This window comes from Erithacus rubecula, assembly GCF_903797595.1.
Source record: "Erithacus rubecula genome assembly, chromosome: 3".
NCBI classification, from domain to species: domain Eukaryota; kingdom Metazoa; phylum Chordata; class Aves; order Passeriformes; family Muscicapidae; genus Erithacus; species Erithacus rubecula.
The window spans coordinates 49,470,491-49,498,084 of record NC_136689.1 but is presented as its reverse complement, the minus strand read 5'-3'; the positions used below and the strand labels follow the sequence as shown (position 1 = coordinate 49,498,084).

At 35.8% G+C, this 27,594-nt stretch overlaps 1 protein-coding gene across 1 annotated transcript in view; it reads left to right on the top strand.

The window, feature by feature from the left end:
* The window catches only part of CNTNAP2 (contactin associated protein 2), a 1,078,336-nt gene that overhangs the window by 335,687 nt on the left and 715,055 nt on the right, over positions 1–27,594 (top strand). The window contains exon 4 of the mRNA XM_079302400.1: positions 9,023–9,216. Within this exon, the coding sequence (XP_079158526.1) occupies positions 9,023–9,216 (194 nt within the window). The remainder of the gene's footprint in view (positions 1–9,022; positions 9,217–27,594) is intronic.

Here is a 27,594-nt window from a genome sequence, read left to right as displayed (position 1 = left end):
CAAAACTATTTCTGGCTATTCAGAAAATTTCAGTTCCAATGGGTGATTTATTTTTTTTTCACTTTCAATAATTTTGTTCCTCTTTATGAAAATTCATTAGTTTCACTCATATTTTTTTGTGGAAAATTATCAAAATGCATAGTCATTTTACCACTCAAGCAGAAAAGAATATTTCACCCTGCTTTATTAACCATTTTGATCTTTGAGAAATCACCACCATTTAGGTTGAGACCAGCTTCTCATAAATTCCTGTGAAATGGGAATTCAAGTTTGAAATTTCGAGCAGATGGAAAAGTGTATAGAGGAAAAACAGGTTTAGCCTGGATAAGAAACACTAGGGAAGCCTTCAACCTGAATATATTCCTGAATGGATTTTTTTTCTTGCCAATCTCCAAAGAACCTTATAAAAAATGAAGCAAACTAAAACCACAACCACAGCAGTATGAGCACCAAGTTGGTAGAAATGTAAAAAGAATAACAGAGGGAAAAGTGTGCAGATTTCAGACTCTGCAGCAGTCCAGGAGCTGAGCCCTCATGGGTGTTGCAATCAGTAGCAGCCAGCAAAGATTGACTGTTGGCAGTCATTAAGGGAGCTGGACTTCAGAACTACTGTATTTAACGTCATGAGCCAGGTAATTTTTTTTTTTCTATTTGCTGGGACTCTTTAAGGGCCTGAAAGAGTTGCATGAGCAGGGCATTTCAAGGGAGATTTTTTTGTCAGAGACACAGACCAGATTTGCAGTTAAAAAACATTGATGGAAAAGAGATAGTGAGTAGAATGAAATAGTCATGTGGTTTCTGCTTGTTCACAGTGAGCATTTCACTAGTATTGTTTGCACATCAGTAGAAGACTGGTATATACTGGAGCACAATGGCAGAAACTATGTTCCCTACAGCATCTCACACAGCAAGTCTCTGTGACCCACTCAGTAAGACTCAGTAAGTGAGTTCAGCTTTTAACTTTTATGGCTAAAGACTTGTCACAGAGGAAGATATGTTAGCTAGAATTACATAATTTAATCATTTTTCATGTGCAATCATTTGAGGGGAAAATATTAATCAACATAAGCTAGAACACCATGATAGAACTTTCAGTAATTCAGTTTTCTCTTCCATCAATTTGTGGGCTCAACTATTGGGAGCAGGAGGGGACTTAGGTGAATAAAGTGTTTAGAAATCTCATTGTTATTGAAATGGTATGAATCAGGTACTGGAATACATTAATTCCTTTTTCTGTGGCATCTCTACGAAGGAAGGATCACAGCAACTGTAAGAAAGTGTCATAATGAGCTCGTATCTGTGTTTTAAAGTTATGTAAATGCTATTTAATCATAGTCAGTAAAACTTTGCTATTTGTGATCTGATCATCATTAAAATCTTGGATAAGAATCCACTAATCAGGGCTTGATGCTCAGCACAAACACTGCAGAGGTAATATCTGTTCTCCATTAGCTATACACTTGCTAGTTCCTGCTGAGGATATGACCTGAGTTGTAAGGAAAACCCCAGTGCTGCAATGCATAAACATACCATGAGAGATTTGTGTCGTGGTACTTGCAAAGGTGATGTGAGGAAAGGGAGATCTCTCTACCTCATCTTTTGTGTGCCACTGTGGTTATTTGTATGCAAGGGATTTGTGTACCAGGGTACAGCAATCCATTGCCTTGCCTCAACTTTCTGCCTAAAAACAAGAAAACACCTCATGGAGAAAAAGCTGCTTGATGCTTTGAATACAGATGATGCACACAGAATATTTAAATCTCATCCAAGTTTTGTTTAAGATTCCATTAGGATGCAGTTGTGAATGAGCTTCTTTTTGCATATGTAATTAGAAAGCAGAACAGATGGGAAAGGCATAGTTTAAAGTGATGTGTTCATTAAAATAACCAAAGCTGCAAAGTGTTTGTTTCCCAACAGTGAATTCAGGATATGAGACTCCTTAGGTTTCTGACATTTTTTCCTTTACTTTGAGTCTGACAACTGTGAATGGCAACAAGATCTCTTTTGCATCAATTTTTGTTAGATATCACCACTGTTCCTTAGGGCAAATTGACTGTTCATTCCCTCATACGTGGTGTGTGCTCAGTTAAGATATACTAGGAAGCAGTGGGTATTAAGAAGCAGACACTACATCAAGGGATTTATTTTAATTGCATTTACTGTAAGAAAGATCTATTGGGATTTAAAAAATAATATAGTGATTTTAATGTTCTTTTAAAAAAGATCTATGTGGATTGTATTCTGATAACTACTATTATCCCTTGGGTTATTTCCACTTTTAACTTTCAGGTTTTTAAATTAAAATGAAATAATTTTAAGAAATATAATTAGGGATTTTTTACATATACAGACCCTGTCTATTTTTTTACTAGAAGGCAAACCTTTGAAAATTAGTCTAACGATGTCCAAAAAATATTTGCTAAAGTGAATAATGGCTGATCTTTACTCTCCTCCACCAAATTAGAAAAAATTTGTTTTACATAGTTTAAAAATGAAAAGCGCACCCCCTTTATAGGCTTGCATCATTCAGTTGCAAAGAAGGAAGGCTAATTTGAGGCATGAATATTGAATATTTCCAATCTTCTACTCCTGCAAAATGAGTTTTATTAGGTGTATTTTATAGGGAACTTAGACCTTCAGAACTTACTGTCTCCTAATTCTTGCTGCACTTCTTGAAACTCATGGAGAAGTAGGCCAAAGGTTGGATCTCATTTCCCAGTTCTTAGTAAATATGGTTTGATTTGGAGTAAATTCTAACAGCCCATTCTAGAGAAGAAGATATCTAGTCATCATTTTTCTTCTCTTCTTCTCTCATACCACTATGTATTATTTATGTTCAGTATTTTTCATCTTCTAAATACCAACCTTTGCTTCTTTTGAAGCTGAATGTTCATTATTTGCCTGTCATAGGTGTTTTGCATGGCTTTCTCAGCAAATGTATCCCTGCTGTTATGTGCTTAAAAGGAGAGCTTTTCAAAAATGCAAAAACATCTTCCCAGAAGATAGGGAATGGATTATAAATCCAAATTGAACTAGAACAGTAGATGTATACAAGAAATCAACAAAAGCATGTTATTAAGTGTTTGTCCGTACCAGTACCAGGAAAAGATTGTTTCAATTAGAAGTGAAGCTCTGTGAGAGGGCTGAAGCATCTGTGTTGGAGAATTCCATCAAGTACATGGAAAATGTCACCCTCCCTCAAAGTGTGAAGTCTTTAACCATCCAAGACTTCTGTATAAGCATAACTTTTTCCAATGTGACTAGACCCCCTGTAATGTTCCGGGATTGAAAGGGATCTTAAAGATCATCCAGTTTCAATACCTTCTACCAGTCCAGAGAACCCCCTTCAAGCTGACCTTGAGCACTGCCAGGAATGGGACATCCACAACTTCTCTGGGCAACTCACCAGCCTCACAGTAAAGAATTTCTTCCTCATGTCTAACCTAAATCTACTCTCTCTCAGTTTGAAGCCATTCCCCTTGTTCCTGTCAGTACACACCCTCTGTCTCCATCTTTCATGTAGGATCCCTTCAGGCACTGGAAGACAACAATTAGTTCACCACAAAACCTTCTCTTTTCAAGGCTGAACAAGCCCAGCTTTCTTTTACAAACTCTGTCTTTATAGAAGATGTGCTCCAGCATCTTATGACTTCCCCTGGACATATCCCAATAGCTCCACATCTTTCATTTGTTGGGTGCATCACAGCTGGAAGCATTTTATTTTCTCTGAGTAAGGTCTTTATCTACACTGTGTTATAAAATGGACAGAGGAAGACAAGGCATAAATGGAAACCTCCATTGATGTCTTGCTTAACTAGAATAGTGACAAAGAGAGCAGGTAGATTTATGCTATTTAGGAGTTTTAGTCTCTTATATTGTTTTCTAGGTGCTGTAGAAAATGCCTGCCCATATTTTCTCTGAATTGCAGTAAATTAATGATCTCAGTATTTAAAAGAATTCTTTTTTGATCCTGATTTATCTTTTATGTAGCAGAATGACAAGCAATGTCTTGGAAAATAGCAAGGTGTCAAACAGTATTGATTTCATGCTATTGCAGTGACCTAGAAAGTGTTACTTCTCATTGAAAGATTAAGTTGTGGTTTACCCATAAAAATAAGTTGATTCAAACTCTAGGAATGTTTTAGGCTATTATTACATAATTATTTTAAAATTAACATTTATTTTTCCTTGCTGAAAGGCAAAGAATTATTCCATGATCAGATAAAATAATCCTCTGATTTGTAACTACCTCAAAAACCATATCTTACACCTAGAATTTGCTTTTTAATGAAGATTCTGAGCAAGGATCTTTTTTTAAAAAAATCATGTCATTGAAGCTATTTTATTACTGATTGGGAAAGAGTAGAACACTAGACTTACTGATATTACTGATAATTTTAATTTTGTGATTTGAAGTAGAAAGTGATGAACAAGTGAGAGTGAAACAAGAATGGATTCTTCCTGAGCAAATTAATGTGTCCAATTTTCATCATGAATGAAAATGAAAGTCAACAATTTTTAAAAGAATTATTTTGAACTGAAACAGAACAGAGATTTTTAAAAATCATCAGTGTCCCCCTTCTTACAGATCTGTAAACTCAGTATCCTATGACAGTTCAGATAAAAATATAAAATCTGTGAGCTTTGCTGCATACTGAAAAGTCATCATGGGGAATGATAAGAATGTATGGCTAACTCCTCATGTTGGCTGTCTTTGTGTGCAGTTAACTTTGAATAAGAAGCTGAAATGTGTAATTAATTAAAAGAAAGCAATTATGTGTGAAAAAATAGACCCAAGTTGACTTAAATTCTTTATACTCCTTGAAACATATTGTGTATATGTCATTCAGAGATATAAACTATGTTTTTCATGCTGCTTTTGTTCCACAAAATATACCTGGGGAATAAAATGCAACAAAAACAGGAAACACATTGGAATATTCATAACTTAAAAAACACTAAGCCTTTGAACTTCAACTCTTGTAATGAAGCTAATAGTGTTTGCTAGAAATCACTTTTATTTGGTGTAAAATCATTAATAATTTCCACTTTTACAAGTTCTTAGCACTCTGAATATAGCTTTATGTCTTCTCCATATGACACAGAGACATGTTGTGTGTCTGTTTCAGTAGTTTGGTCAGTTTTGCAGTAGGAGTAGATGAAATTACTTGTTTTGAAAATAAAGCTTTATGAAATCTTTCATAGCTGCCTTTTACCACAGGAATGGAGCTCTCTTGACAACAGTTCATGTACAGCCATTCTTGCTCAAGTTTAAATGAGTTGTCCTGTGTGTAGTGTAGAGTGCTATGTGGGATAAACCAATTATCTCATTACTCACTTGGTTCATGTCACTGGGTCAAATATTTTGGCTGCTGACTGTGTGAATATGTTTCATCACAATAAATTCTGGAAGAGCATAAAAATAAATATAGGAAGCAAATATTTTTTGTAATTGAATTCATTGCACTATTATCAAAAAAGCTCCATAAATGCTCCTTACCTTTTTAAGGAAAGCAAACTGTATTATATGCACCTGCTTAGTATCTTTACAACAATTTTTAGTTCTAATCTCCTTCTAATTTGTAAGTCTATTGATTTCATAGTATATTGCACTATTTGTCATTAAAAGGCACTATATGAAATAAAGGGAGCATTCTATGAAAAAACATGCATCCAGTGCCTATTTTTCTGCCATAATAAAAATTGCAAATTATAAACTTAAAAAAATTCAGGATATAGCCTATAACTATTAAAAATGAACAATTTAAACCAAGGTGTGAATAATAACTCTGAATAGTAATTATTCAACAATTTTAGTACACCACTCTTTTCAGTATGATGTAATGTTTCCTGTAAAGTACTAACATGCTGTTATTTTGATTCTTCCCTAAAGATAATTCTTCATTCTTTCATAATGTACTGTCCATAATGTTCTGTTTATTTAAAAAATAGTGCCACATTATGGAAATTAGATTTGATTTCCAAATTCCTCACTCCTTCAAAAAGGAAAAATATATTATTTATCAGTAACTTCTCTTTTCCCAATCCAGTATTAAACCAAATTCTGAATTCTGGTGAAGAAGCAGAGTTTTATTCAGCAAAATATTTAATGATATGCAGAACTTTGAGCATATACACATTTATGGGGATGTGTGATTTTTATACTTACTTAGATTGAATGGAGATACAAATGTACTTAAATTTCTCCAGTGAATTCAGGGTGTTTTCAAGATTTCAAGTGGGGAAATTTGCATGTCATCCAACATTTTCATAACTTATTCAGAGCATGCACTTGAAAAAAAATTTTGAAGGAAAAAAAGGATCCTCAACCCACTAGAGGTTACATGTATCAGCAACAAAATGAATAAAGTAGTCATCTCCCCAAAATTACACAGTTTGGTGATCCAAAGTGCAAGAGGAAAAATTTAGTTGATGCTCACAGGCTGCTTCTGATGACTGGCTGATGGCTGCCCTGCCTGCTCACACTGACCACCATTCCTTTACCATGCTGGTCTGTTCAGCAGCTCATTCAGCTGTAACACAGCATGTCTCTCCTTCATCCTTTTGACTATTTATTTATTGATTTACTTGCTTGGAAAAGCCAGAAGGCAAATCTGAAACTGAGATATAGAATAATATTGTTCCTGCTCTTTGCAACATTGACTGAAAGTCTTGCCTCCTGCTTGTTAGAAATGGTTATAGGGTAGTCTGTCTTGCAAAACTAGTGTTTCCATCTCATGGCCTAGATGCGACAAGTGTGTCACTTCTCTTTAATTTATCTTAAGCATGATGTGAGAAATGTTTTCTAACTCTTCTTACATAAAAATAAACAACTGAGGAAAGGAAGGCCAATACTCAATTTTTACAAACTTTTCAAAGTATTTTTAGGCAAAGACCCTTTGCAACGTAGTCAAAATTTACAACGACTTTTTATCAATTACAAAAGGCCAAAGTCTTGTCTCAGTAATATAAGTGTACTAAATAAAGAAATTATATAATTATATATTTCTAATTTTTCAAAGTCTTTGTCTTTAAATGTGCTTCACAATATCTCCTGGTCTAATGTAAATCTCCTGCATTATGGTGAAAACCATATCTATTTTGACCTTCATAGTACTATAGTATGTTACACTTTTTCAGCAATTTCATTGATGACAAAAATTGTATAGATTGACTGCCTTAACTTTGTCTTTCACAAGAAGTTTTAAAAATGCCAACATTTGAACCTTCTTTTTTTTTCCCAGTAGCCATCAAAGGGTTTTTTTACAAAGTTGGCTTTTGTCCAGTAAAAACTTCTTACCTTTTGTGTGCCATAAATCTCAGACACATAAATTTGATAAGGATATTAGCATAGGGAGAGAAAACATCATCTCTGCTATTACAACAAGTGTGTAGATCAAACTCTTCCAATCTCCACGCATAGTTGTTATGAAAAAGCTGCATTCTGTTGTGAATGACCAGTCTCTGCAAAGCTAGATCTAGCTTGAATTTGGGAATGTGTGGGAATATTTTTCCTGCAAGTGCTTTTCAGTAAGGCTGGTTTTTTTGGGTTTATTTGTTTTAAATAGCATTGAACTATTCCCTACACCTAAAGTGTCCTGTTTGTTTTGCTGGGTAAAGCAGGGAGAAAGCGTCTACTGTAAATCTTGAGAATTTTAACATATTAGTTGTCATTGGTGTAGTGCTACACTTTTAATTACAATGAAAGACAACCACATAAAGCATCAGATCACCTCATTGATATAACAACATTAAAATGTCCAACGACCTGCAAACATTAACACCTGTAGCAGCTGAATTAGTTTTAGGGTTGTCTAAGACTGAGGCAATGCTGCCGCCTAATGATGGGAGTATATAAGATGCAGCGTAGCAAACTTGCTTGTTTGGCAAGCAGGCAAGGCTTGTGACATCAATTGAAGACTATAAGTGAAATTAAAGCAATAAAAATTGGCCCATGGACTAGACTACATGATTTGATGGTGCGCCAAGACATTTATTTGGTTCAAAGCTGAAAGCAAAATAAACCCCCTGTAAATCACATCAAGTCTGTAAACATTTTTTCTGTATATTAATGTCTGTTATGATTATAAAAAGAATGATACTCCACTTTTTCTCTATTTTGATAGATGAGGTTTTTTATTTCATATATTTCCTAATGCTTACCCTTATAATAGCTACATCATTTTAGTATCTATCTGAGAAATGTTATTATTCTCTGAAGAATCCTAATACAGTTTTCCCCTTAATATTTTTATTTCAGAATAAGAAATAGCATTGATGTCTTAATACTGTATTTATTTATGCATCACTGGCCTCCTTTATTTAGAACAGTTTAATGTAGTCTAGTGGTTGAGAAGAATATTAATAGTATTACTGTCAAGTTAATTCATAGACCCATAAAGAGCAATAACACTTGTGTAAGACATCTGCCAATGTAATGTGGCAGCTTGTACAACCAGCAGATCAAAACCAGATCTAGCCCAGCAGTACCTGCTCCTTTCTCAATTCTTCTGATAAATCTTTCAGTTTGTGCTGTATAGTAAAATAAAAAAAAAGCAGAGAACTTGCTCTTATTTCCTCATTTTTTATCTATATTATCTCTTCAACTTGAAATGTTATTAAAAAGGCATAGAAAATCCAAAAATTTGTATTGATTTATGCCTTATTTGACAAAGAACTTCATGGAAAATTGCTCAACCCTTGAAAAATCATAATTTGGCAAAAAGTAATAAACTGTAATTAAAGCATTATAAAGGCATTGATTGGTTAGCAGGCTTCCCATTGAATCATTATAATTATATAAAAATATGATTAGGGCATAGATTTAATGTACTTAAAAGCTGTGCTAAAGTTTGTTCCGTATTTTTTAAAAATAGGGACTCATTTTTTTTATATGTGTTCAAATTTTTTGTATTCTATTCCTCTCAACTGGGCTGACTTCCAGCAATCAGCATCTTCACAATGAGTTCACATCAAAGCAACTGCCTGAGATCTAAATATCCCTTCTGCTTCTACACAACAGGTGCTGGAGGCTGGTCTCCATCAGACAGTGATCATTACCAATGGCTGCAAGTGGATTTTGGGAGTAGGAAGCAGATCAGTGCTATTGCAACTCAAGGCAGGTACAGCAGCTCTGACTGGATCACTCAATACCGGATGCTCTACAGCGATACAGGGAGAAACTGGAAACCATACCACCAAGATGGAAATATCTGGGTGAGTAATTATTGGGAAATGGAGGTGTGCGCTGCAATGATGTTTGTTGTTAGTGGTTTTTTTGAATTCTATGACTTGTAGGACTCTTCAGTGTTTGTATCATGACAGAGCAGAGCTTTGCTCAAGCACAGCGATTTAAGGTTAGGAAGGCTATCCCCAAATTAGCAAACCCATTTGGGGATGACAGTATTTAGCAGAACCTGCAAATATTTTTTGGTAGCTGGTATTGTTCAATTGGTCTCTTCTGCTTTGCCTCCTCCTTGCTTTTAACTAATTTAATGGAGTGAGATAAAATAGTGATTTTGAAAATTCTCCTCTTGAAATTTTGGAAGGTAATTATTTCCTTGTGTGTATATGTCCTGGAGAGAAATTTTATCATGTATGTATTGTTTTTCATACATGTGCTACAGGGATGTGGGTTTTTAGCTGAGATGGAGATAATTTTCTTCACAATACCAAATATGGGGATGTAGTTTGGATTTGTGCTGGAAATAGTGTTGCTAATTCAGGGATGTTTTCCTTACTGCTGAGTAGTGTTTGCACAGCCTGAAGGCCTTTTCTACTTCTCAACTTTCTCCAGCAAGTAGTGCTTGTGGGTGCACAAGAAACTGTGAGGGGGCACAGCCATGACAACTGGCTCCCACTGACCACTGGGGTATCCCTTACCATATGGAGTCATGCTCAGCATATAATACTGGGAGAAGGAGGAAGAAGGCATGTTTGGAGTGATGACATTTGTTGTCCCAAGTCGCCATTACATGTGATGGACTCCCGTTTTCCCTGGGATGGCCAAAAAAGCTGCCTGCCCATGGGAAGTAGTAAATTACTTCCTTTATGACTTTGCTTGAGTGTGGCTTTGGCTTTACCTGTGAAGCTGGCTGTATCTCAACCCATGAGTTTTCTCACTTTTCCAGTTCTCTCCCTTGTCCCACCATGGGGGAATAAGTGAACAGCTGTGTGGTGCTTGGCCACTGGCTGGGGTTAAACCATGATAAGGGATATTTATGCTATAATAATTTGAGGGAAAGGCATATAATTTGGCTCTGTTTTTTACATTTTTTCCATGGAGAATGCTAATTTCCTTCTTGCTGAAAATACTAGCCTTTCATTTTGCTGACAAAAAATGATAGCTATTACTTAGCATGCTATATTCATAGCATTTCTTTCAGACTGTATTCTTTTTCAAAAGTATACTTTGAAAACAGCAAAATTTTATTATCCTTTCTGAAACCAAATTAAGTGATTAGCTATTATGTCAAAGCAGACAAGATTTCACACATTGATATTTTATATTCATGTTTTTTGCCAGGTGCTTCCTTTATTAAGGTCTGTTATTAAAAATGAATGTCAAATATAGAGCATAAGGTGAATGATTTTATCAGTATAAGAGAAACTCAGTTAATATGTGGAGTGCGTAGAAACAGTACTTTTTTATTACAGTATTGATTTATTGAAAAAAACTCCTCTATATGACAGATAGGATTCTGAAAGAGGGAGAATTTAAAGCTGGGGAGGTAGACAACCTTGAAACGAAAAACATTGTACTTTCGCTCAGATTCCTTAGAACTTGGATATTAACATTATTCATCAGGGTAGGGGATAACTTAAGCTTGATGAATATAAAAATTTGTCTTTTAAGGCCACTTACTGTAAACACTAAATGCGAAAAATATTTTTATATATCTACTCTAAATGTACAAAAGCTTCTCCAACAAGTACTGTTGAAATCACCAAGAATGGGAGCGAGCTTTGCAGCTGGCTGAGTGAATAATATATAAAGCAGGATAGTTAGGATGAGGAAAAATATGTCCTTAATAACTTTTGGTGATGCTTAGTTTGGTTGATTTAGTCACAGCTGTGATTGCTTGTTTCCAGAGCAGACTAGCTTTTCAAGTGAGAGCTTTTTAGCAAGCCTTTATTCCTATACTGTCACTTAATACAAAAATGTTGATAGCTTCTTCATGCAAGAACATTTTCTTTTTCTCTTTATTAGCACTTACGTATGCTTGATGGATTCAGGGGAATACTATTGGTCTGTTATTGACCATTGATATCACTTGCAAAAGAGAGTGATGAGCCATGCAGGTCTGCTGCTTTTATTTGGAATGCTGTCTTTGGATATATTCTATCAAGCTGGTTGCTGCAATACTGCTATTTTTCATGTCCTACAATTTTTACCCAATATTAGAAAAGCAAATTAAAAAATAAATGCTACCTTTTACCTGCTTTCTTTTAAAAGTGGGGTGCTACCAAAAAATTTAAAAGGCCATGGTTCTTGATTCTAATTCTACTTTGCATAAAATAGTATTGTTTTGGTGGTTAAATGATGTGGCAGCTTTGGTTTTATCTTGGAAACACTGTTTATTAGCTATTAATAAATATTAATCTTAATATGCTCCAAAAACAGGGGAGGTGCCTGACTATGGAGAAATTCTGTGGTCCTATTGTAGTAGTAGTGTTACAAGGAGACAGACTTCCCCAATATGAAATCAGAATGGTGTAGATTTCCCACCAAATCTTCTGTTTAACATCAATTTGTACAAGGAATTAAAAACACTGGTAACTATTAGGAACAGACTAGACCACATAAGCCAAGTATCTGTCATAGGCACTTTGAACTCATAAAATCAGATTCTTCCTGACTGAAATGTCTGTGATCTTAAAAATCTCATTATTCTGGTGCCCTTAGAAATCTTTTTAGAAATAATTTATTCTTTACCTTTTGATTTGTACCTTTTAAGAGATTTATCCACAGGAGAAATGCACTACGTAGCCTTTGCTTAAAATCCCTCTTCCATCATCTCTATGCCTGAATGTCATTGTTTTCTGACAACAGTAAATTTAAAATTAAATGCAAAAGCAAATTAAAAGAGGAAAAGAGAGGTACAAAGTTCAACAATATTTAATACTGAAGTATTATGGTATCAATTGACACAGAGGATGAGATGTGAGAAACAAAGGGAAAGAAAAATAAAGCTAAATAGATGAATTGGAGAGGGAGCAAAGGAGAAATAATTTGCAATAGAAATCTAGTCAGGAACAAACCATCATAATCTGCATAAAAGGCTGAAGTGAACTCTTTCTGTATGCGTTAGTCAGGGAGGAAAAGAAGTTCTATAATTACCTCCTAAGTAGGAGAGAAATCAAAAAGCTCTCAGGAAGTCTGTGATGGGGAAAGTGCTTTCAAGGTGAATTTAGAGTAAGCCTCCCAGTTTTATGAAATAGATTTTGTGACCCCACCCCTCCTGGGCTTTTGGATATTTTCAATTTTCATGAATTTTAATAAGATGAGTGAATGTGGCCTCTTTCCATAAAATGCCTAGCAACTAGAGAATTTTGATCACCTCTCCTGCCTTCACTCTTGTAGTCTGAGATTCTAATTTTGATAGGTCATGAGGTTTCCCTTTATATGTCAATCCACTGGGGTGTTTAATGTACACAAAAAGAAATCTTCATTTTGGTACAGATGCTCATTTTGGTTTCTGTATCAACACTATCTATTTTTCTAATGAACACATACCAGACATGATTCTACATATAATTCTGTTTCTATTTGCTACCTCAGATACAGATGATATAAATGTCTCATGTTAAGCATAGCACAAGTATGCTCTATAGCTATAAGAAAAGACGGAAACATTGAGACTCAAATTATACACATCAGTGGCAGAGGCTCAGCATGTCTAACATTGAAATCTTTCCTAAAGGAAATTGGAAGATCCTTGCTAGAATTGAAGAGATCTTTTGAAGTATTGTCTTCTAAAATTTGATTACTCTAGTAGAACTTGATATCAGCTCTCATCCATCTCATCATTTTTTTCTTGGTGATATTGAAGTCACAGAATCAGAGAATAAGCTGCATGGGAAGGGACCCACAAAGGTCATAGAGTCCAAATCGTGGCCCTGCATAGCACCATCCCCAAGAGCCATACCATTTGCCCCCGAGTATTGTCCAAGAGCTTCTTGACCTCTGTGAGGGCTGGTGCTGTGACCTCTTTCCTGGGCAGCCTATTCCAATGCCTCACCACCTTTTTCTAATAACCAACTTCAGTCTATTCCCTGGGGTCCTGTCACTGGTCACCACAGAGCAGAGATCAGCATCTGCCCCCCTTTTCCCCTCACAAGAAAGTTGTAGACTGCAATGAGGTCTCCCCTCAGTCTTTTCTATGCTGAACAGATCAAGTGACCTCAGCTGCTCCTCATAACACTTCTCAAGGCCTTTCATCTTAGCTGCTCCCTTTGGACACCCTCTCATACCTTCATATCTTTCTTATGTTGTGGCACCCCAAACTGCCCCCAGCACTCGAGGTGAGGCTGCCCCAGCTCAGATCAGAGCAGGACAATCCCCTCCCTTGCCCAGCTGGTGATGCTGTGCCTGATGTTCCCAGGACAGGGCTGGCTCTCCTGGCTGCCAGGGCACTGCTGGCTCACATCCAACCTGCCATCGACCAGGACCCCCAGGTCCCTTTCTGCAGTGCTGCTTTCCAGCATCTCATTAATCAGTCTGTCCATATCCCCCGGGTTGTTCCATCCCAGGTACAGAATCTGGCACTTTCCTCTGATAAACTTCATATGGTTGATGGTTTCCAAGGCCTCCAATTTGTCCAAGTCTCTCAGCAGGGCCTCTCTGCCTTCATCTTCAGCTCCTCTGTTTTGTCCATCTGTGACCTTGCTTAATGTGTCCCAGTCATTTATGAAGATGCTGAAGAGCCCAAGGCCAAGGATGGAGCCCTGCAGAACTCCACTTGTCACCAGTCTGATGTTACCCATTTCACTGTAACCCATTGTGCCCAACCCATAAGACAGATTACTCCCTATCACATAATGAGTTTATCCAGATGTGCGCTGGATATTTTGTCCAGAAGGATATCAGAAAGTACCAAAAGTTTTACAAAAATCCAAAAATATTATGGTAATTATGAGTTACACGAAAAAAAAAAAAAAAAAAAAAAAAAGAGAAAGGCAGAGAGTATAGACTCTCTGCACGTGGCCTCCAAATTACATTCTGTACCTGACTCTTATCTTCAGCCTCAGTGAATGCCAGTGGAGCTGCAAAGATGTAAATGAAAGCAGATTTTGCTTTATTGCAGAAAATTTAGACCTCGACAAAGTGGCTGCTGCTACAATTGAAGGCAATTATGTATTTCTGACACTATTGTTGTTTTTATTCCAGTTTAATTAAAATTTAGAGTGTATTATGCATAACATCTGATTTGGTATTATTTTTGTTATTGAAAAGATATTGAGTGAGTACATAGTTTTCAATACAAATAATGATTATTGGAAATTAATTTAATTTATCTACTTACCTTCTGGCTTTAAACCCCTTTTCTTTTAAATTTTAGTACTTCTGATTCTCTTCATGTTTTAGGTGAAATAGAAAGGAGTTTACTGAGTTATCAGTAAAATGAACTTTGCATTTCTCTGGGAACTGAGGAATAAACTACTGTTTGAGCAATATATTCTCTTCATTTATATGAAGAGAATTTACATGGTTTCCCTTTGTATTGAAGGAAGTTGCTACAGTACAGTGGATTTAGCTTTTACAGGAAAACAAGCTCTCAGCATTTCAGAATATTCTGCTACAGGATTGAGCCAAAACTCATTGTAAAAGAAGATCAAGTGAGTTAGATAATTAACTTTTTCAAGCTGTGTGAGACTTCATATGTTTCATACTCTTGGGTGCCTTTGAAAATACCAGCTATAGGAAAGGCGTAAAGTAGCATTTAGTGACTAGATAGATATAAGGAAATCATATACAGCTCTACCTTGCTGAAATAAAGTGTGAGCCATCTGCTTAGAATTTCTGCTCATACTGACATGCATTTTCTGGGGAGATTATTCCAAGAAAAAGTTGCAAACCTTACCACATTCCCAGTCCCTTCCACCTACTCTACAGAGGAACATTTTCAGCTAAGGACTTAGTGTATACATCTTAGAGTACAATGATTTGTGTATAACAACTACAACTGAAGAGGAATAAATTCTAGAATACACCCACTATGATAGGACATGCAAAAATTATTTGCTTTGTGAAATCTGCCACTGCTTTTTTTCTTCTGAGAGGCAACTTAATTCCATGACCCTAAACCAAATGTTAATGAAGGATAATATAAAACAGTCCTTGAGTTTGAAATTTAATGCTGTTTTCCTTTTTATGTGTTTACTTCATAAGATCTTTACTGGCAGCTTACATCATAGAAAGATTTACTAGGTTAATGGGCTTATAGGCCTGTATATTTAGACTTTTTTTTTAAGTACTTTTTTTGAATTACATTATTTTGTTAAACCAATTTAGTTTAAAAGACATTATACTTTTTTATAGTTATAGGAACATTTAGAAAATATGAAATGTGATTAGAATGGTCTGTGACCTGACATTTTTTGTTTCTGGGCTGCTACTAGAATAGCAGATACTGTGCAGACCTATTTAAACATGACAAAGTGGTTTCATATATTAATCAGAACAAAAGCTTTGGCTAGAGTTTATAAGTCTTTTGGGAATGTTATTTTCTATCTAATGACTCCCTGACTTATCCTATCTGAAAGGATTTTGTCTGGTATCTTACTGTCTCCTTAGCAATGTCTCAAGGTTACCAGTGTCATATTTGCTACCTTTTAATTCCCTGGGTAATTTATTACTAGAGACACCTGTTTTAACGTTTTTCTTTGTTTGTTTCTTTTTAACTTTACTTTCATAGTGGTATAACAAGGGGGAAAATTTTAATTTTTCTCTTGGAATTTCCTGTGTGACTTCTGTTAATTTCTTCATGCCTTACCCTGACTGGATGCTGTGCCTCTGAGTACCTCTCTCCCATAACTTAATCTTATAAAGATTGCTCCATTCAGTTGCAACAGCCAATATCACCTTTATGGGTGTACTGAGAGGACAAGGAGTCATAACTCTCACCCAAGTGACTTTGTCTCAGCACTTAGTGGACATTGCTGACCTATGTATTGAGGCTTCTGACTGAAAGGGTATGGATACAGAAAAAATTTCTTTTGCTGCAGTGAACCCAAACTCTCTTATACATCTAATGTAATATTCTCCACCATAATGTCAAATAAATATAATAAAGTTTTGATAGGACACCTTTAGAAATTCAGGCAGCAGCTGAAATGGAATTTTTAGAAACCCTGAAGAAAAGAAAGTTGCAGATAAGCATCGGTGCTATCTGATGAAGCCTGTTTCCTAATCTACTCTTCTCCATGTGGAATCTGTTAAGAGAAACTGTGAAGATTTTTTAATGCATTTAGAGAAACATACTTGGGGTTATCTGAAATATCATGCCAAAATCTATCTATGCCAAATGCTGTCAGAGCCGCAGACTGTATTTGTATTTAAATGTCAGAAGATCTGATAGCCTTTTAAATATTGGAATACTAAGATTAACACCAAACTGGGCTAAACAGTAATGTTAGTTTAAATTATTTACTTTTCAGGGGGAAAAAAACCTAAAACAAACAAACAAACAAACCTAAACAAATACCAATCCCCACCCCAAAATTGATACTTATATGTTTCAAACTAATAATGCATTTTATGTATGAAGCTATATCCTGCCTATAAGACCTTATAAAGATATTTTTGCTTAGAATCTTTGAAATCATACATTTTTTTGCAGGAATAAGACCTTTTAATTTTTTCTTTCTTTCTTTCTTTCTTTTTTTCTTTTTACTGGAAACATGGAGTTGTGAGTTTGCTTGTGACTTTAAATAACATCTTTAAATGGAAAATAAGTTGGCATTTGGAAATTGATTTGATGACATGGAAAGTCATTATTATTTTTAATCTAAGGTGCTACTTCTATTAATGAAAGAAAGATTCTATAGTTGTGTTAGACTATCTCCAGAGGCACAAGCAGAATTATTTTCAATCTCTCACAGAGTATGCCAGGTAGAGAGAAGACAAAATTTCTCCTCGTGTGGGGGCACATCCCAGCCCTCCCTTGACTGTTTACAGGCCATTAAAATTTTGGGGTAACATATGAGAGGTATGCAATGTAGTCTGACAGAACATTTCCATTCTAAAGTATTATTTTCTAATCTGTTGTTTTTAGCCTGAGGACTGCTTGTCTGTTTACGTTAAACCATCCAATTTTAAACACAGACATCTAAAGGCAGGCGCCTAAATCCAGTTTTTGTGGCTTGGTTTTCAAATACCTAGGAGTGTCATTATCTCACAATGAATACAATGCACAGGTCCCTAAGCCAGCCCAAAAGACTACATGATGTACTTAATCAGCTCAATATGACAATAGTCATAGTCACGGCACCACATCTAGGCTAACACAGCACTTTGATGAGTGCATCAGTAGACTCTTAAAACTCCTATCATAGTTATCTAGGTCACCCTTAATCCCCTCCAGGAAGCCTGAACACAGGCTTAGATGGTAGAACCAGAGGTGAACTCTCAAAGATTATACATTTTTACAGGATCTCTCTAGAAAATCTTTGAATGTCTAGGTTAGGTCTACTGAATGTGACCTAGTAAAATGGACTGTAGTGATTGTCTTGTGGCTTGTCAGCCCTCTTTTTTGGCTACAGTGTATGAATACATAAAATAATTTATGAGATTCTTATTATAAAAGAAGGGCAATATATGAACAAAAGTCTGTTTTAGGGCACTTTTATTGTTGATAGATGCTGATTTTTAATTTTATATTATGTATTGGATAAAAAGGTCACACTAGAGTAGTGTAGCTAATGTCTCATTTGATAAAAGTATGAAATGATAAAAAATAATATGAATGATAAAAATTAAATAAATAAAATAATGAATGGTAAAAATAGGAGTTTCAGAGATCTCCACAGATGTAAAAAAACTTCAAACAAGTGATTATAAATATATTTGATTTGCCTTAAATTAAAAACTGTAGAGTTACAAAGTATAAGTCTCATTTTATACTTAGTCCTTGTATTTTGTTATTTTAAAAGACGTCAGCGATGTATTTGCCTTACGTAACAGAAGAGCAGTGCAGGGTGCTGCACCTGCAACCTCTGCTGTTAACACAGGCTGGGGGAAGAACAAATGAAGAGCTGCCCTGGGGAGAAGGACCTGGAGTGTGTTGGTGGATCAGGTATTGAACATGACCCAGCCATGGGCACTCACAGCCCAGAGAGTCAAACGTGTCCTGGGCTGCCTCCAAAGCAGGGTGAGGGAAGGGATTCTGTCCCTCTGCTCCTCTCTGGTGAGACCCCACCTGCAGTGCTGCATCCAGCTCTGGGGTCCCAGCACAGGAAGGACATGGAGGTGTTGGAGTGAACTCAGAGGATAGTTAAGGGAATGGAGCATATCTTTTTTGAGGAAAGGCTAAAATATTCGGGTTTGTTCAGTACAGAAAGGAAAATGCCTCAGGGTGACCTAATTGCAGCCTTTCAATACCTGAAGGGAGCCTACAAGAAAGATGGAGAGGGACCTCTTACAAGAGCATATAGTGACAGAACAAGGGTGAATGGCCTTCAGTGAAGAGTAGGTTTAGATCAGATATAAGGGAAAAAAATTCTTTACTCTGAGAGTGATATGGGTCTTGAACAAGTTTTCCAGAGAAGACATGAATGCCCCATCTCTGGACCTGCCTAAGGTGAGGCTGGATGGAGCTCTGAGCAACGTGGTCTAGTGGAAGGTTCACAGCAGGGAAGTTGGAACTAGATGGTCTTTAAAGGCTCTTCTAATGCAAACAATTCTATTATTCTATAAATACATAGATATACATGTTGAAAATCTGATCCATCAAGAACTCCCTTAGTTTCTTCCTTGTTTTTTCACCATGAAACTTAAGAAGCTGCCCAAAGAAGTTTTGAGGGAACTGAACCAAACAACATTCAGAAGCTCCTTACAGCCTTTTGGTTCTGGATGCTATCTGAGATTTGCCCAAACTGCTAATTTTATTGAAAGGAAGAGACTAATCTACCCTAATATATTCTGTGTTTGATGCATGTGGCTTTTATTCATCTTTTTAAAAGAGCTGGCTTCAGTTTCTCTGGTGAGATGCATCATAGAATATTTCTAAACATTAAGAAACTCCAGATATTAGTTCTAAATTCAAGACAAACCCCATTGGTAGCACCAGTAATATACATTTGCCTTTTGATAGTGCATATGAAAAGTGATTAACGTTCTCATCCATGGAACACTCTGATGCATAACTTCAAATGTTGAAGTTTAAGTAGTAAAACTAAATGTTTAAAATTAAGTTTACATGATCAGAGAGTATGTCCAAGTGTGTTGGTATAGTACTTAGAAAAAAGGAGCCATGGCCTTACTGAAATTGTTTATGCAGTTCCATACCACAGAAAATAAAAACCTTAACTTTAATGTTAGGCAGGTGTAAAGAAAGAAATGCTCTCAGCCTCTTTTTGCTTGGCCCTGGCAAAAATGAAACAGTACATAAAGTTTTACTGTTTCAGTCTGGTGCTTATTTGATGGATTTTTTAAAAGGTTTTTGGTTCTCTCTTAATTAATTAATTTCCTCTTTAATTAATTATTAATTAATTAAACAGAGATACTCCTATCAGGAGAACTCAGGCTGAGACAGCTACGCTCTGCAAATACTAAAATCCTTATACCAGGAGATGGTCACAGACAGCATTTTATTTTTCTTTATAGTATGACCTGTAAATATTCATGTTTGGCGGAACAGATGGGTTTTTGCTAGCACATGAAAGATGTGGTTTTGGCAATTCAGGTAAAAATGCATTATCATGGCAAAATTATCTACGCCAAATGCTTTCACAGCCACAGACTGTCTTTGTATAAAAATGTCAGGAGATCTGAGAGCCTTTTAAATGCTGGAATGCTAAGACTAACACATTAGCACCAAACTGGGCTAAATAATAATGCTAGCTTAAACTACTGACTTTTCAAGAAAAATAAAAGTCTGCTGCACTTCTGTTGCCTGGGAGGGATGGTATGAACAGCATAGCTTGTGAAAGTTGTCTCCCATTTGCCTCTTACCTCATTAGGTGTCATCTTTCTGATGAAGATGAAGTTAATTACCTGGGAGCAAGTGGTGATTGGATCAATGAGCATTTACTTCATATATATATTTTGGACTTGTCTGAGTGTGGAATTATACTTTTAGCCTCTGGATCTCCCTAGAGAATTGGTACTTGCTAACTGGGGAGACTGGAGACTGAGATTTGCAAAAAAAAAAAAAAAAAGAAAGAGATAATGCATCATGGGAGGCTGAAAATTTAAGACCAAGTGCCTGACTTCAAAATCACACAGCTGATAAAGATCACATAAAAAATTTACTTTACAAACATATGTGATTTAAAGCCCCCTTAATGCTAAAAAGTGGACTCGTCCTTTTATGAAAGTAACTTTCCAATATTTTTTCTGGAATTGAAAAATAAAATTGAAAAAAAAAAAAGATGAGAAGAAGAAAACACCTTTGTTTCTTTAGCAGTGTATAAGCTCTGATCAGCTTGAGAGGAGAAATTAATTTTATGGGGAAATTTGACAATGCTGCTGCTGATGCACTGTGTGTCCATGGCTCTATAGATAACTTCAGCCTGAGGGATCTTAATCTGATGCCTTTCATGAATAGCAAATTGACATCAAAAATATGAAAGAGTTAGACATGGGCTAAGAACACTCCATTGTGCCATTTGCTAAATTTTCTTCTTTCCATGCATTTTTACCTTTAAAAAATATCCTCAAACTCCTTAAGATAGAGAATAGCACATTGTTTTTTGGCACAGATCTTATTCAGAAAAACATATAAAAACCCCCTTATCTTTTAGGTGGAACTTAATTGCTGTTGGATTCAATAGAAAGCATGAAATAAAATGAAAGCAAGTATGTACTTAACATTTTCCTGAATAGTGCTACTTTTGTATCATCATACAGACTGTACTCTTGGCAGAATTTGTAAAAATTTTTTTTTATATAACAAGTTGTTAAAAAATAGTTACTGTTTTAGTTGTGATAGTACTTCTTACTATCTTTTATAATGTATGTTCTTATGCACATAGATTGAGTTAATCTTTATTAAAATCTGTTTTAGTAATGTGAACAAAAAAATAAATTTCATAAGTTTTGTGAATTGCAATACAGCAAGTGTTAGATATAACAAACGTGTTCAAGTGAAACATTGATGTGGATTAATAGTGCTGTAACTCTAATTTCTTGCAGACAAATAGAAGAAAACTTGCTTTAATTTGTTTCCAGTCTCTCAAATCATCTATCACATTGCTTTTACATGCATAAATTTAACTAGATTGACATGATAGGAACTTACAAAGCTATAATACGATTTTTATTTGTGCTATTACAGACAAAACTGGTTCATAATTATCTTCAAAACCTAATATGGAACCATTCCTCCCAATCTTACTTGATTTCAGCACAAAATACCACAACAGATAAATAAATCTCAACTGCTAGAGCAACAGTCTTCTCTTAGCTTTTCTTAGTTAGTGTGCCTGGTGATATTCCTACCAGTCATGATAAGCTGCAAATAATAATAATAATTTTTGTTTTAAAATACTGGCACAAAAGTCACTGGCTAGACTGGATGCTGGGTTGTGTTAAATGTTTGTTTAAATTAGCATGTTTCCCAGTGAGCTTAGTTAAAGTTAAAGAAATGTTTGGTGAGCATTTGTCTGCGGATTCATCCTAATGAGACCACATACTGGAAGAAATTCTTCCTTTTTTGGAGGATTAGATGCAGTATCAAAATTTTAGGAAGCCTCAAAGTAATTGTTTTGCAAACTGTTTTTTTAGAGTATTATTCTGACTTTGTCTTGCAAATTCAGAAAACTGTAAATTATAATAGATTTCTTACTCTCAGGTTCAGCTGCTAGAAGGAAGCTTATACAATGAATCACCACTATCCTGAGGTTTGTTTATTTTCTTGCATAGATTATGAACTACTTTAAAAAAAAATAGTAAAGTGTGTATTTCTAGAAAGAAAAACACACAAACTTTTTTCCAAATCCAGCCAATTTATATACTGAACAATTTGCAAAGCAAAATCCTTTTTAACTTCAAAACATTGACATTGACTGGATGAAGAGGGAAAATATTCTGTTCAGCTCATCACTTACTTGACTTTAGTTATTTAATTATTTTAAAATATTTAGAGAAAGTGATCAGACTCTGATGCATTACTTTGTTCCCTATGTTTTTTACAATATTTCAGTGCTAAGGTAGGAGAAAGTTGGCGCCAGCCTGAGGATAGATTCAATCTATTTTAACAAAAAAAATCCTGTTCAGCTTTATTATCCATAGAATAGATTTACTGGAAACCAAGCACTGTTTTGAACACACACTTTTCCCATTCCCATCAAGCCAGACTCTTTAATTCATGACAGATTTACCAAAGTGCCAGAGACAGAAATAAAGGGTGGAGAGGAGGAAGAGCACTGTTGGTCAAACATACTCAAGATGTGCCTCTCTAAAGCAGCATTTTCAAAGCAGTAAATGTTCATATTAATAAATTGAGTAAATCTTTAAGTGCTTAAAGATATAAGGCAGAGCTGCTGACAGCACTGTTGTTAAATTTCCTTAGAGAAAATGAGTTCTGGTTGGGAGTAACTGCAACACGGATTTAAGGCTGTTGGCAGTAAGAGATTGTGATAACTGCACTCAGACTTTCTTTGTTTAGATATAAAAGAGATGGGTCAGATGTTTTTCAGTAGAGAAGTGAATAAGTTTATATATATAGTTAACATTGAAATAGTAAAGGCAGAGGTCAAATTTTATCAGCACATTGGGGAAAAAAAGAAAATATATCAAAGTTTTACCATGTTACACAGTAAGACCATGAGAATTCTGCAGGTACTACACAGCTAAAACATTACCATGTGCAGTTTTAAATAAAAAAGTATAATATGTTTGTTAGCTTAAGGCAAGAGAACAGAGAGGTAACCCTGTCAGCCTTGAGTGTTTAATCAGTAGAAACAAGCCAGGAAAGAAAGAATTCCTTCTATGTGAATGCAGATCTTAATGACAGGTCTCAAGCTGAACTCTCTAAGAGCTTTCTGACATGTTCATGCTGTCTGTGTAAGGTTAAAAAAACCCCCACCAAATCCCCCCGCTTAAAAATCAGAGAGTAAATTAGATCAATAACAAGAGTTTGTTTTTTATAATCTATCTAGACCTATTGATTAATCTTTTCTCCATATTTCATTCATGTTTGTACCCAGTGGAGTGCTTTTATTATTGCTTTTGTTGTTTCGCATGAAGTTACTGAAAGGTATGTTACTTTGAACGGCTTCCAGATTTATTACTCCATCATTATTTTAAAGGTTAGGTTGATAGAAAACTATTAAATACTTCTCCCTTCACTTATCAAGACCCAAAGGAGATGGCTCCAGTCTAGAGATATTGTGTCACTTCAGAATAGAATTCCTTTGAGCACCAAGCACACCAGGGGCTCTATAATACAGTTTCTGCCCAGAAATGGCATGCTGATAAAACAAAGTCTCTATCAATTTCAGGAATTCTCCATCATGATTTATCCTGATATAGTTGCCACTAAGGTGCTAGAATGCTTCTCATATTATAGCTAGGCTTTCATGATGAAGGTGACTTTTTTTTTTTTTTTTTTAGGACATAGAAAACTGATTCATGGCTTGCTAGATCTCACATATACAACATTTTTCCCATCTTTAGGCTGCCTGATATGTGCAAAGAATTTGGGACTGAAAGGAGAGATGAATATATAACCTGCTTATTCTTAGCATCTCTGGCTCTTTTATTAGAACTGGTGAATTAATATATCTGATGCAAATCTTTTGACAGTCTATGCATTGGAGAAATTGTTTTATACAATGGTGCAGACTTCTTTCCCCCACTAGAACAATAGTTTTAAAAGCAGTAAAATCCAAAATTATTGTGATTAAAAAGTATTCGAGTAAGTGCTGTTGTCATAATTTGAAGATCAAAAAGCCTTAGTCTTTGAAATCAGATTTAAAGACTAATTAATTTCTGAATAAGGGATATAAGTATTTATATTGTAGTTAGAGCACACAACTCTGTTTGCAGTCTAAAGACTGCAATTTCTACACAGTGACTTATACTTATTATGCATGCATGTGTAAGTACAGTGAAGGTAAAAAGCTGAAGAGCTAAAGGGACATCAAATCTCTATCATATTAGTAATTCATGAAAACATGCCATTTTAAACAAAGCAACTAGTTAAAGCCATTCAGACTACTTACAAAGATAAAAAAGCACCCTGATGTACTGCTGCTTTCAAGTACAACACTGTAGGAAATTTGTGTGTGTCAACACAGGCCCACTCCCTGGAAGCAACAGAAAATAAGTGGGTAGTTTGCTCTCTCTGAAGAGATGCTTAAGAGGAGTTAATGACTTCCTCTTCTGAAGAATATTCAAATCTACGCCTGACTTACTAAGGGAAGGTAAAACTGTCAGAGGTGAACAATGTTCACTACTTCTTCCTGATCAAGGCATCTGCATAATGACACCATTTCTTCATCTGGTTATGCTTAACCTCTAGTTGGTTCAGTTTGACTTTTTGTTTTGCTTTGTTTTCTTCAGGACTGTTCTTACACACACTAGAGCCACAGTCTTCTATCAACAAAATCTGCCCTTGATCTTTCCCCTGGACTGATGCCACTTTCCTGCTGTGAAAACAAATTATATTGGGTATAATATGTTTGAGTACAATGTAATGGATTCAGCTTGCTGCCAACATTATTTTCTTGTGGTTTTCATAGACTTTTCTCAGTTTTTCTGTATTCTCTCTGCATTGAAGATAAGAAAAGACTTCAGTTACATTGGGGTTTTTTGACTCTTCAGAAGATTTTTAATGCACCTTTTTGTACGGAGAAAGCACAAAAAAAAAAAAAGGGGGGGGGGGATTGTGAGCAATTTTGTTTTAAAGTTTTGGTGTTTCTGGCCTCAATACCAGGGAATATTTCTGTCTTTTATTTTTCTTATCTCTTGCCTTCCAGTATTAAAATGTAATTAAATACTTTCAAATAGGAAAATTGAAATTTTAAGTTTTGTGGGGACATTTACTGAATATTCATACTTCATAAAGGCCGCTAGTCCTTAGTTGCTCCAAAATGTGATTGTAGGGCCTAAGTTATGCAGTATCTAATCAGAATGAGCCTTATACCTTGAAGCATTTAAAGAGTGAAGCAGGAAAATAGCAATACATAAGTGGTTCCATGTAATACTTGAAAGGCTCATTCTTTCTTGCTATAATTTTTTTTTTCCAAATAATGGCATTATTATGCTGAACAGGGTGCAGTATGGAGCATGGCTAAGCATGAAAATATTTTGATATGTTTAAAAACCTGAGTGTGTGGCAGACAGACAGAAAAAGTAAATATCCATAGCCTTCTTAAGAGGAATACTCCTAGGACTAGTGGCAGAATCAAGGAGATGGAATACGGATCTCAGTGGTTCTAATAATGTTAAAATACTTTGTTAGTAGTGTGTAATGTTACTGGTAGTAAAGGTTTTCTTGATATTACTTTGCTAATTAGTGTTGTCTCTTTGCTCATTGTTGAAAGCTGCAGCCCAAAGAACTAATGTCATAAAAAGCAAAAAAAAATCCCATTATAAGTATTGTAGGAGATTTTAGAAATACATTTATAGAAATACAGTTTTCTGATGTATGTGTTTGTGTAGATGGATGTCCCAAGTATTCGCTATGCCAATCCTACAGTTTTGGGTAATTGTTCAGTTGAATTGTTCAATTCAATGGGTAGTTGTTGCAGCCTGGATATCTGTTAGTATGGTTGCAGGTGAGGCAGAAAGGGTCTTTGTATGAGTTCCATAGAGATGTTTATTTCAGTCACATGTGTGGACAGTCCACTGTCAGAGGCAGAGGCAAACCTCGTGATGAGGGTCTAGGTTCAAGTACATGGCAGTTCTGGACAGGGGGGGCATCAGAGACCAATTACCAGGGTACATGGGGGCAGTTAGGGTTTGGGAGCCAATGAGGAAATGTGGTGGCAGAGACTGAAAGACCAAGGGACGGGGAAGGAGGCACAGGACCGACCCAGGGAACAGAACAGGGGTACGTTGGCATGTGCTGTGAGAGAAGCCTCTTGTGTCTCCCTAGCTAGGGAATGCCTTTTAGGGACTCCACTTGATATTTTCAGTTTTATTGGTAATCTCTTTAAGGGTTTTTTGCAAGAAGTGGTGCTTACTTTTCTCTTTCATTTAAAGAAAAACATCTTCATATTAGACTTTCTTGGTAAGCTGTGTAAGAATTTAGTTGTGAGATGTGAACTCTGAGATAAATGCAAATAAGAATATTTGAATGCAAGTATGAACTTCAGCTTTGTTCTGAAGTTCAGCTTTACATGTAGAAGCAGTCTATAGTCTCCAGACATTACCTTCTTCCAGCAATTTTTTGCATTGCTTATGCATCTTTTGACCGATTCAAGAAATGAGTGTGGGGGTTAGCACTCAGGAAGCCATTAAGTGGCTAGTGTGCAACAACTGTATTGCAGAAAAAATAATATTGTCGTACTCACTACAAGTTATACAGGCCTAGTGCAGAAAGTAAGTTACAAGGGGAGTGCAACTTTCAGGACTTTTTAGTGCAAGACCTGGCAATCTTCACATCCTTCTCACCTAACTATCAATATAAATTCTTGTGAAAGCAGGAAGGAGGTGTCATTTGTTTTTTCCCATCTGCTCTTCATAACAATCTCTCCTTCTTTTACTCTTCATTATGTTCTGTTGCCTTTGACTTCCCCTGTCTCCATCTAGCAATCACAGCCAGTTTTCCCCTGGTCCCTAGTGTACAGGCTGCATTAGATCTGGCTCACCTTCTGCATTTTTGTAGTCACAAAGCTTTTGAGTAACAGCTGCCTTTTTCCCATATCAGGACATGTCTGATATTTTCCTATCATAGTCACTTGTCAGCCATCCTCTCATCAAATCATGGCAGCACCAGTGCATCTGCTCAAAATGGTTGATATGCTTCCTATCTCATATACATGCTTTAAAGGGTAAGGAAAATGCAGTGAACATTCTCAATGTGCTACAGGTTTGAAAAAGTCTTAATCAAAGCCAAACTGGATGTTTTTTATCTAAGCATCTAAACCTGATTGCCTTCTTTTTTCCTCTCTAATGGCAAATCCTGTGTCTGTCTTACACATGTTAAGGTGACAGGATCCTGAGACCTGATATGATTTTGTCTCATGTAGTCATTGTAAATACTGTCATATCTATGAACCAGCATTCTTGGCTTGTGTACCACTGAGGTTTTTTGTAATGCAATAATATTCTGTGTACATTGATCACTCAGAATAGTGAACAGTGCAGACTGCAGCTTGAACTGTTTGTTTCAGAGGACTCTAACCTGAAGAAGATGTTGTCTCTGTGCTACTGTATCACTTAACACTTCTTCAAATTATGAGAAAATATAGCCTTACATTAGA